The following is a 20,445-nucleotide window of genomic DNA, read 5'->3' as shown; positions in this document are numbered from 1 at the left end:
GCCCGGGGCGCCCGCGGCGGGCATGAGGCGGCGCCGGCGGCTGCAGCAGGAGGACGGCATCTCCTTCGAGTACCACCGTTACCCCGAGCTGCGCGAGGCGCTGGTGTCCGTGTGGCTGCAGTGCACCGCCATCAGCAGGATCTACACGGTGGGGCGCAGCTTCGAGGGCCGGGAGCTCCTGGTCATCGAGCTGTCCGACAACCCCGGTGTCCACGAGCCGGGTAAGGGCGCCGCAGCCTGCCGTCTCTGGGCGGTTGGGCGGGGCGGGTCTCGGAGGACCGCAGAGGGGTGCGCTGGTGGCTGTGCGGGGAAGGAGGAAAAGGTGGGCCCCGGGGTGCCCCTTGGGAAAGCCTGGCAGGGGCGGAAGGTGAGGAGTGGAGGGAGGGATGGAGATGGAGATGAACCTGACCCCGAGCGTTGCGGGCTGCCGCGTTCCCCATCCCTGCGGTCCTGCCTGCCCCCCATTCCCAGCCTCGAGCCCATCCCCGGTCCTTAGTTCACCGTCCGGTGAACGTGGGCCAGCGAGGCCGGCGGGGTGGAGGTGGCAGCGCCGAGCAGACGAATCTGCGCGCGAGCAAAACCCGGTGTTCGCTCTGCCGAGTCAACGACCCGGAGCATAATTGAGAGTCCTCGGAGAGGAGATCAGCTTTTTTTGCCGACAAGAGTAGACAGACGAGGTGCAAAAGTCAGGGATTAAAGCAAATAAGGAAGAGCCATTTACCCTTGGTTTCCTTGTTTGCAGAGGACCAGCATACTGGGTCCTGCAGGCTCTGCGTACCCAGTCCTACCTGTGTGTGCGTATTAGGCACGCGCGCCGCTGTGGGTGCCCGGCGGTGCTACAGACGTCCGCAACCCCGGGGGGCGCGGGGCGGGCCGACACCCGGGTCTTCCCCCAAGGGTGCCCGAGTGGCCTCCGACAGACATCTCCATGTTGAAACCGCAAACGGCCCTAGGAAAAAGGAATACCCCACTTCCCCTGCGGTAGCCCGTTGACGCGAATAGTTTGTGATCAGTTTTTATTTCAGTTGATGTTCCCATTGGGCCGTCTTACGCATCTTCTTTCTAGATATATTAAGGCACGTTTTATTTACGTTAAATATAATTCATTTAGTATCAATAAAGGGATTTAAAGAAATGTTCTTGGGGGCTTTTCCATATGCTTCTGCTCTTTGGAAATAATACTCTTAAAGTGATAGAAGGCCTTGACTTCTAATAGTGAAGGTACTGTTAAAATATTCTGGCCTAATAATATCATCCTGGGATGCTTGAATTTTTTTTTTTTTTTAAGATAAAGAAAGCTAGAAAATAGACTAAAAATCCTCAGTGTACGGCCAGGATAGTTTTAGAATGATATTTAGGAATCAAACTGGAAAAAGATGAAAGTAAGTGATCAATAGAGACACTTCGATCTTCAAATGGAGAGTGTATGGGTTGATCCATAGTGAATCTTCAAACAGAAAACATTTGTTACCTTCAACTAAGATTAAGGGGAAAGGTTTGTACAAATTTGCTGTCAAAACCCTAAAATAAAATCCTAGAAAAACATTTTATTCAGCATGCAGACCTAGAAAGTCTGAAGATGACTTTCTATTATCTGAAAATAAAGGAAAATTTAAATTGTGATGATTGATTTTCAGTTATTTCAAATAACCAAAGTCAAGGCACCTCAAATAACCAAAATCTCAAATAACAAAAGCCACGACATCCTACGCACAGGTAAAGCGAATCTAAATATTTGTGATTCTCCTATTGCCTGCCTAACTAGAACCTTTTGTTTTTCTGCTCTTAAACACTGTCCCTCAGAATTTGTTACTTTGTTTCTTCAAGGTTATATGAAAGCTAATGTTAACTTTTTTGTTGTCTTGTTTCAAGCTTAGAAATAAAATTCTTAAATTTTTTTCAATGTTTATTTCTTTTTGAGAGAGAGAGAGAGAGACCGAGCACAAATTGGGAAGGGGCAGAGAGAGGGAGATGTAGAATCTGAAGCAGGCTCCAGGCTCTGAGCTGTTCACACAGAACCCGATGCAGGGCTGGAACCACCGCCTTGAGATCAGGACCTGAGCAGAAGTTGGGTGCTTAACCGAGGGAGCCACCCAGGCACCCCTAGAAATAAAATTCTAAAGTGATATTACTGTTAGAATGCAGTAAGCTTTTGAAGATGAAAACAGTACTTTTTTTTTTTAACTTTAATACCTAGAATATATAGGCTTTCAAGATTTGCAGATTTCTCGGGGCGCCTGGGTGGCTCTGTCAGTTGAGTGTCCAACTTCGGCTCAGGTCATGATCTCACGGTCCCAGGGTTCGGGCTGGTGCCCGGCTCTGTGCTGACAGCTCATAACCTGGAGTCTGCTTCAGAGTCTGTGTCTCTCTCTCTGCCCTTCCCCCATTCACTCTATGTCTCTCTCTCTCTCTCTCAAAATAAAATAAAGACACAAAAAAAAGATTCGCAAATTTCTCTTTTAGATTGCAGACTCTGTAAGTGGAAGGGCAGGTGTGGGTGGATGGGGGGACTATGCCTCTAGCACCTAGCCTGATGGCATACAGCAGGCACTCAATATATATTATGGACAAAATGAAATCAGTCATTAGCTGAATAACATGGTGGTTTAAAATAAAATGTTTTATTCCTTATAAAGACAACAACCAAAAAATAGGCAAATCCATTTTACAAAAGTGAACTTAAATGTTTTACATTATGTGCTTTATAGTTCCTTGCTAAATGAAGGGAACTTTAAGTTCATGGTATTACTTAATAACAAAGTACAAATGTCTATACATTGCATTTTTATTTATTTTTGTTTTATTATTATTTTAAGTAGGCTCCATACCTGATGTGGGGCTTGAACTAACCACCCCAAGATCAAGAGTCACATGCTCCACTGACTGAGCCAGCCAGGCACCCCATCCATTGTATTTTTAAAGGTAGAAATGAATTATTATGAACCAACACTAAAATAACCACAAGGGTAATTTCTCTCTCTACCACTTATAAGAGGAAATAAGTAGGCTAGAAATGTTCAGTGAACTGGTGTTAAAAAACAGAATTCAACACTAAATTTTAAAGATCTTACTGATTTTATTTACTCATTCATGAATGGGATGGCATTCAATCTAGCAGATAGAAAGGAGCTCCAAGGAGCTGTGCAAAATGAAAAACCTTTAATAGTCAGTAGGGGGCAAGAAGAAAGAAGTTATACTAGGCAAAAAGGCAGATTGATTATTGTAAGGTTACTTTCCGTTAGGGAAAGTGGTAGGGGTCTCTCAGGCAGAATCCCTAACCAGTGCTGATCAGGTGATTCCTGATTGAGTAGTTTAAGATTCTATTTCTGGAACAGATAAAACTGTAATTAAGTTAAGTCTTGGTTTGGTTATGTGGGGCTTAGCATAAGTGACTCCACTTTGGGCCTGTTGTCTTATTTCTCCCAGCCAAGTACTAACCAGGACCAACCCTGCTTAGCTTCCGAGATCAGACAAGATCGGGCGCGTTCAGGGTGGTGTGGCTGTAGACTGTTGTCTTATTTCTAACACTAGTAAACAGAGATGTCTGATTAATATATAAGTTTGATATGGGCTGCCTGGGTGGCTCAGTTGGGTAAGCCTTCGGCTCTCAGTTTTGGCTCAAGTCATGATCTCACAGTTTGTGATATCGAGTCCCATGTCAGGCGCTGTGGGGTCAAGCTTGGGGGCCTTCTCGGGGTTCTCCCTTTCCCTCTCTCTCTGCCCCTCCCCTGCTCCTGCTCTCATGCTTGCACTCTCTCTCTCTCTCAAAATAAATAAATAAACTTAAATTTGATAGTACTTGTATGAATTAACTTCTTAGGAAGTTGAGAGTGTTCACCTTTCTCAAATGGTGTTCAAGTTCTTCTGAGAGTAAAATACTTTAAGAAATGAAAAAGGAATATCCAGACTTATTCTGAGGTAGGAATGGATGCATTCAATGTTTGTTTGTTTAGTTTGGTTTGGTTTTTGAGCACCCCACACTCTAAGTGGGCCAAGTTCCATGGGCTGTGCAGTGATACTCAGGCTGCTCCCTGTCCTCCGGGGAACTGAGAACTAGGAACTGGAAGAACGGTGTGGGAGGACCGGGTAAAGGAGACTGGGAACATTACGTTATTGAAGACCGGATGACAAGAAGGCAGGAGATGTGCAGTTACGGGGTTTTACCAGTTGCGGTGCAGCTCATACAAGTGTATGTTTTAACAGAGGCCCCTCCATCTAAGGTCAATGTCTTAACTATTTTCATCTTGTAAGTATCTATTTTGTTTGTTTGAAATAATATTTCTTTCCTTTTTAAAAAAAACTTTTTAATGTTTATTTATTTTTGTTTAATGTTATTCAGAGCATGAGTGGAGGAGGGGCAGAGAGAGAGAAAGAGAGAGAGAGAGAGAGAGAGAGAGAGAGAGAGAGAGAGAGAAAGACACAGAATCCAAAGCAGTCTCCAGGCTCTGAGCTGTCAGCACAGAGCCTGATGTGGGGCTCAAACTCACAAACTGCAAGATCATGACCTGAGCTGAAGTCGGATGCTTAAGTGACTGAGCCATCCAGGCGCCCCTGAAGTAATATTTCTGATGAAGCTAGTAGGAATTAATATTGGGCTTAACAAATTCATTTACTTGATTGGAACTTTGATCGGCTTGCCCATATTCATTTTATCTTCCAGTAAGAGAGAGGTGTCACGTCTGTTAGTTTTCTTAATCAAAATTCTTTTTCTGAACTTTAAAAAAACTGTAGCAAATGACTAAGGATTTCATTGTAGTAGAAGAACTCTCCCAAAACAACAACTACAGTACACATAAAGCTTTCCCTGTGGTAAAACTGGCAAGTAAGAGGCTTACTTGGTCGAAGAAGCAGGTTACGGGTGGAAGGTGCGGGCTGACATCACCAGCTCTCTTTCTGAGCAGAAAGAAGTGACCATCATACTTGCTTGGTACTAGGCTGTGGGCTGAGCTCGAACTTATCTACTGAAAAGGATTCATTCTCTCAGATATTCTACATTTGAATTCATCAAAAGGGAGAGAATGTTCCACTTTGAATTGTTCATCAAGAAATATCCATATCTACTCTGTCAGGACACCAGAGGAATCAACTTGATTCTTGACTGGTTGAATGTTGGGTCTTTGTTATTATTTTGTATCACTTGGAGACCCACAAAACTGTATTGGAGGAGGGTTGTGGGCATCAGCCATCCTTAGTTAGAAGAACCACAAGTGGTCCTGAACCAGCTTCATCTCCTCACACTTTGTGAGTCTGGACCCCAGAGGCAGGGCTAGAGTGAGGGCTGGGTTAAGATTGAGTCTCTGTCCTCCAGCTGGGCTCTTGGCTGATCCTAGAGGCTCAGATGTGTTCCCTTCATTACAATACCTGCCAGGCCTTATCGTGTTTCTTATTTTTGTTCCTGTTTGCTTATATCTTATATTTTAAAAATATTTCGACACCTAGGGACTCATATGCTCAAACCCAAACATATTCTCTCCTAGGCATGCACATCCATCATTGCAATACTCATAAAAGAAGCCTATAATATTAATTTATGTCTGTGCAATGAATCTGTATTCCCAGACCACTCCTTCCAGAGTTGAACTGGAGTTAAGATTAGTTTATTTAAAACACGAATTCTTTTACATGTAGTTTAACATTGCTCTTGGGAAGTAAATCTGATTTATTGCTAAAATGCTATCTTAGAAACATTCTTTGGAGCATAGATTTTTCTCTCTCAAAGGCTGGAATGATTATTTTGGACCTATTCCTTCCAAAATCTGTTAAAATTTAAAGTGTATGAAAGCCAGTATCCATTTGCCAAATATTGTGACGGAACATTTAATGTTGGCAAAATTTCTGTCCAAATTAAAAAAAAAAGAGTGAGGATTTTGATTATTTCGTAGGGCCTTTTCCATACTCGATTAGTATGTTATGTATTGGTGGGAAATGATTACACTGAATAACCCCTTATAGTTAGTGAACACAGAGGTTCAATTCTGGAGAAGGATCTAGATGTGTACCACATATGGTCAAGAGCTATTTTTAGACCTGAATGAGTCATTGCAGCTCTTGCCAGAAATTGTGTATTTGATTGACTAGTGATTGGCTTGTGGAAGCGAGGAACTGGGACTGGCCCCTAACATTATATCCTGTGCTCAGGCAAAGTACCAGCTTTTTATGGAAACTGATTTGAGAGATGGCAGAGCAGTCATCTGCCAGCATCCCTTACTGGCATAGCATGGGGGTGAAATCCCCTCATTTGTGGTCACTTCCTTTGGGAAAGACACTTGTGACAAATACAAAAATAACCCCTGTAAGGGGTTACACATAACTAGCTTCTCCCCAAATATGTTCAGTGGGACATTTGTTCAACTTGGCTTGAGAAATATTAGGTAAATAAAAATAAATAGGCTTGTATATTGCAAGCCTTATCAGAGCCCTTAAATAAGCTAGCCTATATTTCAAATCTCCAAGATAGATGTATACTATAGAGTATTTTCCAATCTTTTTTCCCCAAAGACCCTCATCCCCCCCCCCCTTTTTTTACAAGGAACTTATCTTGGAACTGGTATTGCACAGAGCATTAGCACACTATCATTCATTAACATATTATGCAGGATTAGTTTGGCAATTCTGTAGCAGAGAGAGCATACAAGGAGTTTCTAAGGGATGGAGAGCATATGTTTTCCTTTTATATTTTTGCCCATAAACATCTAGCATAGTAAGTAATTTGTGTAGAGTCTTAAGATATGCTTATTGAATTGAGAAATATGGTTCTGAGGCCATCAGGCATAGGACAGATAATTTTGATAGAAAAGGTTAAAGTAATAAATGTGTTTCCAATTCCTTTATTGGGAAGTAGCTTTATGCTTTTGTTTTTTAATTTTTTTTAATGTTTATTTATTTTTGAGAGAGAGACAGAGTGTGAGTGGGCGAGGTGTAGAGAGAGAGGGAGACACAATTGGAAGCAGGCTCCGAGCTGTCAGCACAGAGCCCAATGTGGGGCTTGAACTCACGAGCTGTGAGATTGTGACCTGAGCCGGAGACAGACACCTAGCCAACTGAGACACCCAGGCACCCCAGTAGCTTTATGCTTTCAACCTCTGTTTATCTGTTTTTCTTTAAAAATTTTTTAAATGTTTATTTATTTTTGAGAGAGCTTGAGCAGGGGAGGGGCAGAGAAAAAAGGGAGACACAGAATCTGAAACAGGTTCCAGGCTCTGAGCTGTCAGTACAGAATCCGATGTGAGGCTCGAACCCACTAACCTCGAGATCAAGACCTGAACTGAAGTTGGATGCTTAACCAACTGAGTCACTGAGGCGCACCTGTTTGCCTGTTTTTCTTATCTATAAAACAGGAATACTTAAAAACTCAGACCTCATAGGGTTACTGTGAGGCCAAAGCAGTAGAATATATCGAAGATAATTTAGTGAGCTTGCTTGCCTCTAGTTATTGAGAAGATGGGCTGATTAGTTAAAAACCTTCGCTTTCATTCAGTCTGGGAAACGTGCTCCATGGGCTTTGCTCATTTGGATAAGGCCTTCTTCAAGGCTTCCAGGCTGCGTGGTCACAGGAGACCTGACAGTTGCTCACCTGTCCTGAGGGCACCACACAGGGCCAGCTGACAGCCCAGGGGGACTTTCCCCTGCTTGTCACCGGTCTTGTTCACAAACGTTTGCCTTTTATCGATTTTTAACATGTGAAGCTTTCCTGCTTTTCTTCAATTTAGCATCTTCTTTTGCTTCATTCAGTAAAAACAGTGTAAGTGTTGATTGCTATTTGAGAATAGCGTCTTTATGGTCTTTATAGTCGTTCCTTCACATAGCTGAATAAATCCAGGGCAAGTCCAAGATTTACTTTGGCAAATTAACTTATTTTTTCCAAAAAGTTTATAATGAAACTGCTCAGGTCCTGACTACTTTATTCTTTTACAGACTCAGTGTGAATGGAAGCCTTTGAAACTGTCTTTTCTCATCCCTCCCTAATTTTGTCACTCCCAATGGGGAGTGTTTCTTTGTTTTCCGTAGTTCTTTGAAGAGCTGTAACATAAAGGTTTACAGTACATGCATTGGAGTCAGCAGGCTTTGGTTCAAATCTTGTCTCTTCCTATTTTTTTTCTTTTCCCTCTCTTCCTATTTTTAATTAATTGCTCTTTAAGTCCGAAATTCATCACCTATGAAATGACAATAAAGTAGTAAATCTGAAGTCCTCAGTTTATTATTACCTCTATTATGGTATTTTCCAATGTTGGTCTAACATTATCCCAGTAGACTGTGAGCTTTTTGTGGGCAGGGATTGTATTTATCCCAAATGTTTACTGCTGTGTATAGGACATAGTGGCCAGTCAGGGAATGTTTGTGGAATAAATGAAATTTTTCAAATAGGCAAAAAAATGGCACATCACAAAACGAAGCTGTATTTATTGAAGGTCAGTGTTGATTTTATGCTTGTTAGCATACCAGAAGTCTGACAACAAGAAAGGATAGAACTGAGAGTTTTCTTTTTTAAATTAAAAAACCATTTTTTAAATGTTTATTTATTTTTGAGAGAGAGACAGAGCGTGAGCTGGGGAGAGGCAGAGAGAGAGAAAGGGAGACACAGAATGTGAAGCAGGCTCCAGGCTCCGAGCTGTCAGCACAGAGCCCAACCCAGGGCTCGAACTTACCAACCATGAGATCATGACCTGAGCGGAAGTTGGACGCTTAACCGACTGAGACACTCAGGTGCTTCAGAACTGGTATTTTTCTTATGTGTCCACTTATGCTTTATTGTGATGCATCCAGTTTTGCATAATGGAGAACCCACCACCTGCACGGTTTAGTGATGGCTTTCTGTGCTTGTTGCTGGTATGACTAGACTCTTCTTGAGACATTGTAGAAAATTAGATGGCTTCTGAAGCATTAAGTAAAACTTCTAGAGATAATCAGTAAAAATTTATTTAGTAACATTTTTGACTTTTATGAGACTGACGCGCTACCTACTGTGCTAACGAGGCACCTACCATTTTTGACTTTTAAAAAATCTGCATGAGCCTTTCGTGTTGTGACCTTTTTTTTTATTTTTTAAAAAGTTTATTTTGAGAGAGCGAGAGAGCGCACAAGCAGGGTAGGGACAGAGAGAGAAAGGAAGGAGAGAATCCCAAGCAGGCTCTGCACTGTCAGTGCAGACCCCAATATAGGACTTGAACTCAGAACCGAGAGATCATGACCTGAGCTGAAACCAAGAGTCGGGTGCTTAACCGACTGAGGCACTCAGGCTTCCCCCAAACCGTGTGCTGTTTTGAACATAGATGGAGTGCTACCCAGGTTTTAATTTTCCCTTCCCTCATGAGATGGCAGGCAAATCAAGCCTTGGAAAATGCCTAGAAAAGGAGGTTTATCTGAAAGCCAGCTGATGGGTCACATGAGCTCAAATTTGAAATATGTTTAAATTTGCTTTTTCCTTCCCTTCTTGTTAATTACTGTAATTGCTGCCAGTCGATTCCTCTGTGAATGTTTCACTTTTTTTCAAAATTCAGGCTATGGTGTTTTGTAGGCAATCCAGCAGCCAGCTCTTTCTAATAAAATGCGGCTTCAGAGACAATCCTGTTTGTGTTACCAGGACCGTTTATTATTTTCAAATGATAGCCTACATCTTTAACTGTCTTCAAATAGTGATCCTTAAAGGACAAGGTGGCTCATGGAGAGTTTTATAGAGCTGATTCGTAAATAAGAAATGAATAAATTATAATAATAAACTCAAACTTTTCTACTGCCAATAAATACCTTGTGTTTTTTTTAAATAGAAATCTATTTACTCTAAAGTCATTGCTGAACATCATAGTTCTGTAATAATAATGTTAATAATACCTCCCATTTTTAAGACATTTGCTTTCAAAGACATTATTTAAAAAATGGACATAGATCAGTCATTTCAACAATAAGACTCAATATCTTTAACTTAAGTCCTGTTCCTAAGAAAATTCCCTTGTTGTGGTTCTGTGTGTTGTAATTGGGAAAAACAGCAGTGATTGCACATATGTGCATACGTAGGCAAAGACTCACAGGTTCACACCCCAGGGTGATGCGGTCTGATTGGACCTACCCCGTTTCTCTCCCTACAGGGCTTAAATTATTCAACACCGGAGAATCTTCTCTTTACCACATAGCTGCTATTCACTGCCATTGTGCAGTGTTCTTCCCCCAAGAAATATTTTGTTTCAACAACTTGCACAAATCATGAGCTTGACCGCGAGTTCAGGGTAGGAAAACTTCAACATAAATGTTGGGCTGTCACCTCCCTGCCCAATATTCTGGATACCCTATTGGTTTTTTTTTTTTTTTTTCCTTTTCTAGCCATGGGGTAGTTTTAAAAATGGCCTTTCCTCATAACCATTATAAACAATTGCTATGTAATATCCCAACGTAAAGGCATCTTTGCAAGATGAAAAGAAAATGTAGGCTTTTCTCAGTTTAGCTTAATACTGTTAATTTAATTTAGAGAGTTTTACTGAATCCCCACTGAATCTCCACAATAAAATGCTATTTTATTTTCTCTGTTAGTCACCCCTTCAGGCAATGCCTTTGCATATCATGAAATGAGTTATTTAGTTTCTTGACTCCCATTTACTCTTTCACACATGCTGAGCTTAATTTACATGCCTTATAACTAGTGGGCACATTACTTTATTCTGTAAAATGTGTGCTGCATATAAATACCAGGGTCAAAGGGTTCCCTATTCTGTTCTTTCTGGAGTACACATAAAAACAGGATCTGGAGAAGAAACTCCTGGAAATGTTAGACGTTTGTAAAATAAAATGTCTTCTGTCCTTTTTGTGTTTTAAAGGTGCAGTGCGGGACATCTGTTTGAAAGCACAATCAGTTTTATTGAAATAGTTTCATTTGTGTCACATCGTGACGTTGTTCAGCACAGATCCTTATTTTTTTATTTTTTATGTTTTGAAGTTTACTAGAGCAAACCAGTCTCGTTCATTGTGGAAACTCAGTCAATGTTAAGCCAGATTCTTCCCATAATCAGCTTTATGGGAATTAAATTAAGGGACTTTTGGGAACCTGCGTTAACTCTACACAGCCAACAGGACCTCTGTAGTGCTCACACAGAGAGAAATCTATTGTTAAATGTATTTTCTCGAGTCAAGTTCAGTCTTTGGAAGACGCCAATGCAAAGCAATACAAAATATAGATAGGTAATTGTCAGGTGAATATTTAATGGATGTATAGTGAATGATACTGTGTAGACAAATAGACTAAAATACTCTATAGACATGCAGGCTTTGTCTAGACGATGGCAAGATAATCATGAATGGAGAAATCATTTTAAATCATTTTAAATTTCAAATTGGCTCAAGTATTTATATTCATAGATTCCACTTGCATCTGTAAAATAGCCTTAATTTCCTTGGTTTTACCCCTACCCATAGCCACCATCAGGAATTAAAGAGTTTTCTCTTTTATCTAAGTGGCTTATTGAGAAAAAAGTCTTGGTGCACCTGATTGGCTCAGTCACCAGAGCTGGCAACTCTTGATCTTGGGGTTGTGGGTTTGAGCCCCATGTTGGGTGTAGAGATTACTTAAAAATAAAACTTTAAGGGTGCCTGGGTGGCTCAGTCGGTTGAGCGCCCAACTTCGACTCGGGTCATGATCTCACAGTTCCTGAGATCGAGTCCCTTGTCAGGTTCTGTGCTGACAGTGTGGGGCTTGCTTGGGATTCTCTCTCTCTTCTTCTCTCTCTGCCTCTTCCCCACTTGGGCCCTCTTTCTCAAAATAAATAAATAAACTTAAAAAAATAAAATAGTTACAAAAAGGCTTCTCAAAAACTTTTTTCTTTCAGGAAGTGTTTTGTGAGTTATTGTCGCTTTCTCTAAATATGGTCAGATATTCCACCAGGGTTTTAGATATTTGGTCAGATTTGCCTTTATTTTCATGAGGATGCTAGATACCCTCAGACGTAGGTTTGGAGAACCGAATGGGTTAATGTGGCCCCACATTTCCCCCCGTGCCATCTTTGGCTAGTCCTTTCTTCTGTGGCCATTAGAATAGTCATCTGAATAGCAATTGGGAGGCTTTTGTCTGTGTCCTTCAGGTTATAAACTTGCAGGGTTGTGGACCACCTAATTTACCGCCAGGACTTTATTCAGTAGCTCTCCATCTCTTTGTAAATAGTCTCCAGCTTGGTCCTAAATGAACTGATTTTCGGTACCGGTCACAGGTGAGGAACTGGAGAATATTTATGTTTATGGGAACTCAAAGACTCAGAAAGAGTCTTCCTATTATTGAAAAAAGTATTTGAAAAATTTCCTTGTGTTTTTTTAAGATCTTGTCACAAGGAATCTTAATTAACACCCTGTAAAAATGCACATAACTTGTGGTTATTCCTTCATTAGGAAAGACTTCATAAGTATATTAAAAATAGTTGCACTATAAAAAAGACAGGTAACTTGAGGAGTTTATTTTGTAAGACCCTGAAATCAAGAGTCATATGCTCTACTGATGGAGTCAGCCAGGCACCCTTCAAGGGGGTTATTTTTAGGAAGTGTTATGGGGCTGGAGAAGGAACAGTCTGAGACCTCAAGCACATTTGAGTTAAGTCTATACTGCCTTTGTTTATCAAACAGGGGCAGCTTATTATCAGTGACTCGAAAAGGCCAAATTTCCCAGTTTCTATGTCCTTAGCATCTTCATTTCACTCACTGCAAAACTCAGAGTGGTAAAAAGAAGTTTCAAAAATACAGTTATATATTCAGTTACTAGTTACTCGTGTAAATCTTTGCTCGTGCTGGAGTGTTCCTTTTCTCTAGAGGACCAGGCCTTCTTGCTAATTTCTTAATTGATTTGACAAATACACTAAAACTGTTAGAAGGTTGTGGTGACTTGTAACCATTGATAGATTAAATTGTACAAAGTTATCTTTGGTATGTGAACATGATTAAAATGTTCTAAAATATAAATGAACAAATCCAACATATGGAAATCATAATTTCATTAAATTTATGACACCTTGTATAATATCAGTGCTTAATTTTCAAAGTGACAAAATTATAAAGTGATGTGTCCTTCCCTTTTTAAAAAGGAGATTTCCTAACTTGTCTTTCTTTCTCTGGAAACAGGATAGCATCTGCACATTCCTGAGGGGACTATTCGGTGTGTGTTGGGTCCATTGGGGGTTTTCAATGCAGTGCTGAAATGATGAGTGAATGAATACTTCAGAATGAATAACACACATATTAGATACAGTTATACACCGTTTAACAAACCATTGACTGTGGCCATAAGTACACGGCCCACTCTCCACTGCAAGGCTAATGTTATAGCAATGCACAATTCTGCCTTCTCCATGACCTTGGGGACATCTCTGCCAGGTTTACTGCTTTATCCACGGTGCCTGGCTTGTGTGTCTGACCTGAAGCTGGATCTGATGTTAATGCTCCACTGTAGCCTGGTCCTGTTTCTTGCTCTTGTCCTTTATATGGAGTCTTGATGTTTTGTGCCTTCTCACCTGCTTCTTGGTAAGATGCTGGTCCATGTTGTGTTGAGCCACATCATTCTGGCTGCTCTCTTGCATCAGAACCAAAGCAAAGGCTTTTAATCATCAGAAGGATGACCCCGGAAGTTGTGACCAAAAGATCAAACAAAACCATGAGTGATATGTAGCATGCAATTGAATACTGTTGCAGTATTTGTATGAGTAGTGTGGTTCTGTCAGACAGGGCGATGATGAAAAGAAGGAAAATCACTTTGAAACAAGTTGGAAATTACTAAATTATTTTAAGAGCCGAGGAAGTACGAAGTCAATTAGTGGGATAATCACCTGGGAGGGAATTGCCAACTCCAATTTGTCTTGAAAATTAGGCGAAGGTGGGGCATAAACCTAGGGAGGTGGGTAAGTCATCATTGCGCTCTTCTTTAAGTTTTGTAATTCATGAAGTAGAAGTTATTACAGTGGCTCAATGTGGCAGTCAAGGTGGTGAGAAAAATTGCCCCAAATATTTGCAGCTTCAGATGTCACACTTGACCAGAACTTCAGTCAACTGAGGTGGTAACCCCAACACTGCCCACATTCCTTTGGGAAGGTAACCCCAAAACTGTGTGGCTTGACATGGTTGTTTCCCTTTTGAGTAAGATTCTTAAACTCTAAGGAGATTTAGAAATATTTATATATTATTGGGATTTTAAGGATTTTTTTAAAACTTAAAATGTGTAATAGAATTTGGTAGATTCCATTGTCTAAAGATTAATCTTGTAATTCTGGTAGGAAAATGTGTCAATTATGATTTTTAAGATGAAATTTTAACAAGTTTGTAAACTGTATTAGAACATTGAGACAACTTAAGAATCACCATTTGTGGAATAGGGTGTGGGAGAAATGGGTGAGCTGTTTTAGTTTTGTTTAAATAAAATTAATAGAATGATCATGTACATTTAATACATCAAATTTACCATATTATTTAAGAAGTTGGGAATGTTTCAGTCAAACAAAGTACTTAAAAAGGAAACTGAATGTATTACATTTATTTTTACAGTGTGAAATCTTTAAGATAATTTAATTAAGTGACCAAATTTTTCTTGAAGGTAAGATTATAGAATCTCCTAGATTTGTGAATACATCAGTATGATTTGTCAACTGAAGTTAAATGCTTATGGAATAAGTAGGAATTTGAATTTATAATTTATAACTAATAAATTGAATCTTGAATTTTAAAAATTAAATTAGTTTCTAAATCTTCTCTATTCACATAAGTCAGTCACTCTTTAGGGTATTGAAAAGCTTGTATTTAGCATTAGTTTACGCATGCCGTGGCTCAGAGCTCAGTCATTAACGTCGGGAGGTTTCCCCTCTGAAAGAATTTTTGCTTTCTAATTCAGGAGCTATAGGAGATTTTGGAAGGGTTGTGGATTTGCAAAATATCGGATATAATGCTTCCTTCTATGTGCTAATGCATGGGAAGGACTCTATAAGCTTTCCTTAAATTAACTTTCTCCAAATTAGAACAACCTTGGGCCTGTGTGTTGCTTGCAAGAGTCCTCCTGGTGTTTGGTTGATTCCAGTGTCTCACTGTCCACTGTCGTGACTGGGATTAAAAGAGTTTCATGTTTCCACATGTGTGAGTGATGCACAGTTTTACTGCACCTATCAAATCCATTTCAGCAACTAATTTTTCTCTCCACAGGTCACTGTGGACTGAACTGGAGAACCTTCATTAAAAGAGTATAATAAATTTACTCATGCGTCTAAATTGGTGGTGTGTGTTGGGGACGTCCCCAAGCCTTGCACTAGCAGTAAAAACGGTGAACTATGTGTTGATTATTTTTATTATTTCTGAGACCTTTTTTCCATTATATTTAGACTTCTGGGTATGCTTTTTATAGTTGATTCATTCAGACTGCTGGATAAGATGGGAGTTGGGGTATAATTCAATGACCCGTGTGTACAGGGAGAGAGAATGAATGACAATTTGTTTCGTAAATGAATGTACAGAAGGGTGAGACAGGCTGGTATTTCCCCCAGAATTTATAGGATAAAGTGAATGTATTTATGGACTCTGTAAAGCTGGTAGCATAAGCAAAGCATTTATACCTCTGCCAACATTTCCAAGAGGCCAAGAAGTCTCTCATTTGTAGACCATACCACATTTTCCATTGATGTTCTTAGTTCCCAGACCAAGGTAATAAGAACACTGTATTATCAAAAAAGGCCCTACTTACAACTTGTAGGTACAAATCACCCTAACTGCATAACTAAAAACATTCATCCACAGGCATTTAGAAATGCCAGACAGAAATGCTTTTAACCCAGTTCACATTTGGAAATCAAACTCTGGGTTGTAGAGGTGAGTAAATGTTGTGCATCTTTGTTAGTGTGTATTATTATATCTGATCCCTAATATGTGTATTTAACAATAATAACCAGGCACTTATGACTGACATTCTGCAAATTGAAGAGGCGCTTACAAAAGGGAGCAACAAACAATGGTAGTTTACCAAGTATTTCATATGAAGGGCTTGACTCAAATTCTATAAGAAGTTGATAGAGAAATTATGACGGGAGGGCTTTCAGAAGGAAGGGGGACTTGACCAGGTCTTAAAGTGAATCAAATATGGAAAGTGGAAGAGGCAAATTCATTCTATGACAGTATAAGATTATTCTTGTATCTTTGTCTTCACTGCCCCTGTTAGTGACGGTATATAAGTATTCAATAAGTGGTGTGAGAGATAATTACTTTTCACTAACATGTGAAATTTTTACCTCATTAAGGAGAAAACAGTGTTCAGAGTGGTGTCCCTTGGGATCAATTTCCCTCCTCAGGAGAGTAAAACTATTTGTGATGGGGATTATACTAACGTATACATAAATAAATACATAATATACATTATATACATACATATGATACACATAAATAAATACATAATATACATTATATACATATGCATAATTAACATAAATACAAAATATATATTATAATAAGAAACAATTACTTTCTAATATTTTTCCACCTCTACGTAGCTATTACTGGAAACTCCCTAAAGCCTTGGATTAAAAGATGCTAAGTAATTTTGATTTTGTTGGACCAAGTTTCTCAGTTAAATATAGCTCAATTATATGTGACTATACATTTCAAAAACAATCCTTAACAACAAGATAAGAGCAGCACCAAAACATGCAGTTCGAGTCACTGCAGGAGAGCCGGGCCTAGAGCTCTTCTCCGTGTGTTGGCAGCCATTCTGTATGTTTGTCCAGATGCATTCCTGTCACATTTGAATAATGATCACGTAGCCGGTCAGATGATTTGGGGAAAGAAATACGCTATGCAGAAATATTTAGCTTTTAACTAATTTTTCAAATTATATGTTTTTGATTAGGGTAAATTATTTTAAATTGTTCCTCATGTTAAACCCAATCTTTATTTGTGCTGCACAGAATTGTGAAATGGATTCCTAGAATTTTTTTCCCTGTCTGGAAGGAACACTCTCATTTTATAGATGATTAAATGGCACCCCAGGGACAAATTAAACAACCTGCCCAAGCTTGTGTAGTCTAGGGAGCCTAGAACCCATTTCCTGAGAGACAGTTGGGCATTTTTTTTAGAGTATTTCCCATAGCAATGTGTGCAGAGAGGGGAATAAGCATGACTCTTTCTTATGTGGCCACGGAGGGTCATAAGCTATTTGCATGACTGAAGTGTGTGAGGGAGTTTGCAGGAATGTACCTTATCAGTGTTTTCAGTTCCGTGGAGCAGTTTCTTACCTCCAGTGCTGTGGATGTGTGCGGGTGTGCTGGCGGTGGATGGACCGGGCCTGGGGAGTATTAGTGGCAAAATCAGGAAAGGATTGAAATGAATCACTTTAGCATACTCTTAAGTATACACAGAAAATATTCTTTCTTTCTTTATTTTGGCTGTAGCATATACTTTAGGAAGAAATAAGCTTTTGTTGGAAGATGGCTCTAATGAACTCTTTAAAAAATTTTTTTTAAATGTTTTATTTATTTTTGATACAGAGAGAGACAGAGCATGAGAGGGGGAGGGGCAGAGAGAGAAGGAGACACAGAACCGGAAGCAGGCTCCAGGCTCTGAGCTAGCTGTCAGCACAGAGCCTGACGCGGGGCTCGAACCCACGAGCGTGAGATCTGTCCTGAGCCGAAGTCGGAGGCCCAACTGACTGAGCCACCCAGGCGCCCCATGGTGAACTCTTTTGAGGGCTGGGCATTCAACGCTGAGGAATGGGCTAACTTGAATAAATAGGAGAGGCACATTTTCAGAGATTGTGTGGACAGTAGAGAGAGAGAGAGAGAGAGACTTAATGGCTGATGGCTCATGAAACTTTGGGGATGACAGGACTGTCGAATGGGGAAGTCAGCAGAATCGACTATGCCCTGTGATGCTTTGCGGAACACATTACTTTAGGCGATGAGCTGAGGTACTTAATCATGCTCCAAAATAAACACTGGCAAAGCCAGAGGTTGTGCGAAGGACAGTTACATACACGCTACAATACGTTTATGAGAATTTATTAACAAAGGTCAGAGACGCACTATATCACAGAGCTTTCTACAATACATACAGGCAGTTTTGGGGGAATGTAATGCAGACATCTCGCATCTCACTGACCATTTATAATAACGTCTTAGATTCCTAAGTTGTGTGTTCCAAACTGGAATCCTAGCCCTGGGAGAATGTAAACGGTGGGAGAGGGCCTTTGTGAGGGCATTGTGGTTTGTGAGGCCGGCTCAAGGTTTGGGTGCCGCATCCAGAATGAATCCTACATTGTGTTGTTGGGTTACAGAAGAGGAAAAACTAAAATTGGGTGAGGTTTCTTTTTAAAAACCAGTACTTGTGTTGGCCTATTCCTATGTCTACATTAAATTTTAATGTAAATAAAGTTACTGGTGCTAAAGAAGAGTACATATTTACTGAGAAATATTTAAAACAACAGTCAGCACACAATTTCTTAAAGAACTTTATTTCTAAGGGCGCATGGGTGGCTCAGTCGGTTAAGTGTCCGACTCCAGCTCAGTCATGCTCTCGTACTATATGAGTTTGAGCCCTACGTTGAGCTCTGCATGCAGCTCACAGCCTGGAGCCTACTTTGGATTCTGTGTCTCCCTCTCTCTCTGCCCCTCCCCTACTCATACTCTGTCTGTCTCTCAAAGATAAGTAAACATAAAAAAAAGAACTTTAATTTCTACATTTGTATATATAAAACATTATAATGGTTGAAGAATTATTGATATTATATTGCATGTCTAGTAAACAGGCTATACCAAAAGGATAAAATTTCTTAGGAACTAGACCTGCAAAAAAAGTCCCCTTAAATTGTTGTACAGAAAATAATGGTATGCATTATTGTAGGACGTTAAGAATATATATGAAATATATATATGGGTGAATCATTTTTGTTTTGTGTTTTGCCGTTAGTGAGACCCTTCCAAGATGATGAGATGATAGATTCTGTTGGCAATTTACAGGCAGCATCGGACAAGCAGTAAAAATGCCAGAATCTTCACGCTGATGTTTGAGTGAGAGGGAGGATGTGTTCTCCTGAGCAGGAAATGGGACTCATAGTACAGTGAAAAGACTTGAGATAACTTTATAGTTAATTCAGGGTAAAATAACTTTCCTTTTGGTTATCATTGCTTCGGGTGAAAGAATTGAATCTGAATTTTCCAGACAATGGCTATAATTCTGCATTGGCTCTGTGCATGATCATTCGGGCGTCAATCAGGATGGGAGTCCAGAGCCCAACTGGCAGGAGGTCAGGAAGAAGGGATGGGAAGACAGTTCTCTGTGTGTCAAGGGTCAAGGAATAATACTGGTAATGATTTGCTTGAGCAGTTTTGTTAGCAGCTACTTCTTTGCCAACTTAATAAAAGAGTGACTTTTTAGGGTCGTTTTCCAAGTTCTCTTATAATAATGGATTAGAATGGAAAAGAATGTGGACTACATTTCAGCTTGTTTCTTACTTTCTGTTCAGGATATATTCTGCTTAGAAGCTGAATAAACAGCTCAGGATTAAATGTGTATTCTATGCAGTTCTAAGATTTTATGTGATATTTCACATAGAAAATTTTACAGGACTCTTGGGATTTTTTTTTAAGTTTACTTATTTATTTTGAGAGAGAGAGAGAGAGAGAGAGAGAGAGAGAGAGAGTGAGAGAGAGAGGCTTGTAAGAGAGTGTGCATGAGTGGGGTAGGGACAGAGAGAGAACCCATCAGCATGGAGCCCCATGTGGGGCTTGATCTGAGGACCGAAAAGATCATGACCTGAGCTGAGATCAAGAGTCAGACACGTAATAGGCTGAGCCACCCAGGAGCCCCTGGAAATTTTTTTTCAGAGAATGCTAGCTGGGCACATACAAGGCCTGTTGCTGACTGAAGGACTTCAGAAGTAGAATGACTAAAAATATTTATGGTGAAAGGTTTGTGACAAGGCAGTCTTGTATGTATGGGCCACGGAGTGAGCTAATTCTTTTTTTTTTTTTTTTTTTTACTGGCCAAAGCATATGAATTTTATTTTCTGTATTTCTGTAAATTGTCATGAAGTTATGCCACAATCTTTAAAAGCTAAGTATATAAATGGATTCCCAAAAATACTCATTGGAGGAAATTCTAATTCCGCCTTTAGTACTGACAGTCTTAGATACAACTGAATATACATTCAACTGTTTTCTTTTTTTAATTTTTTTTCAATGTGACATCGTTTATTTGTTTTTTTTAATTTTTAAAATTTTTTTTCTTAATTTTTTAAAAATTTTATTTATTTATTTTTTTAATTTATAAAGTTTCATATTTTTTTAACATATGCAATTATTTTCCATCCTTTACAATACAGTAGTTGCAATGACACTCAAAACAGAAAAGCAAAGTAAAAAATCAAAACACCAACTTCTGTTTCATGTAATTAGACTTATACAGAAATTAGAAGGTTAAGTAACAACTAGTTAATCACCTAATTTCACAGCTATCTGAAGT

General features: G+C 39.7%; 1 protein-coding gene across 1 annotated transcript in view; it reads left to right on the top strand.

The window, feature by feature from the left end:
* Positions 1-6: 6 nt before the first annotated feature.
* The window catches only part of CPE (carboxypeptidase E), a 107,765-nt gene continuing 87,326 nt past the window's right edge, over positions 7-20,445 (top strand). The window contains exon 1 of the mRNA XM_029939159.1: positions 7-221. Within this exon, the coding sequence (XP_029795019.1) occupies positions 23-221 (199 nt within the window). The 5' untranslated portion in view covers positions 7-22. The remainder of the gene's footprint in view (positions 222-20,445) is intronic.

Source organism: Suricata suricatta, chromosome 1 (assembly GCF_006229205.1).
Source record: "Suricata suricatta isolate VVHF042 chromosome 1, meerkat_22Aug2017_6uvM2_HiC, whole genome shotgun sequence".
In the NCBI taxonomy this organism is placed as follows: Eukaryota; Metazoa; Chordata; class Mammalia; order Carnivora; family Herpestidae; genus Suricata; species Suricata suricatta.
This window is presented reverse-complemented; position numbering and strand designations above follow the sequence as displayed.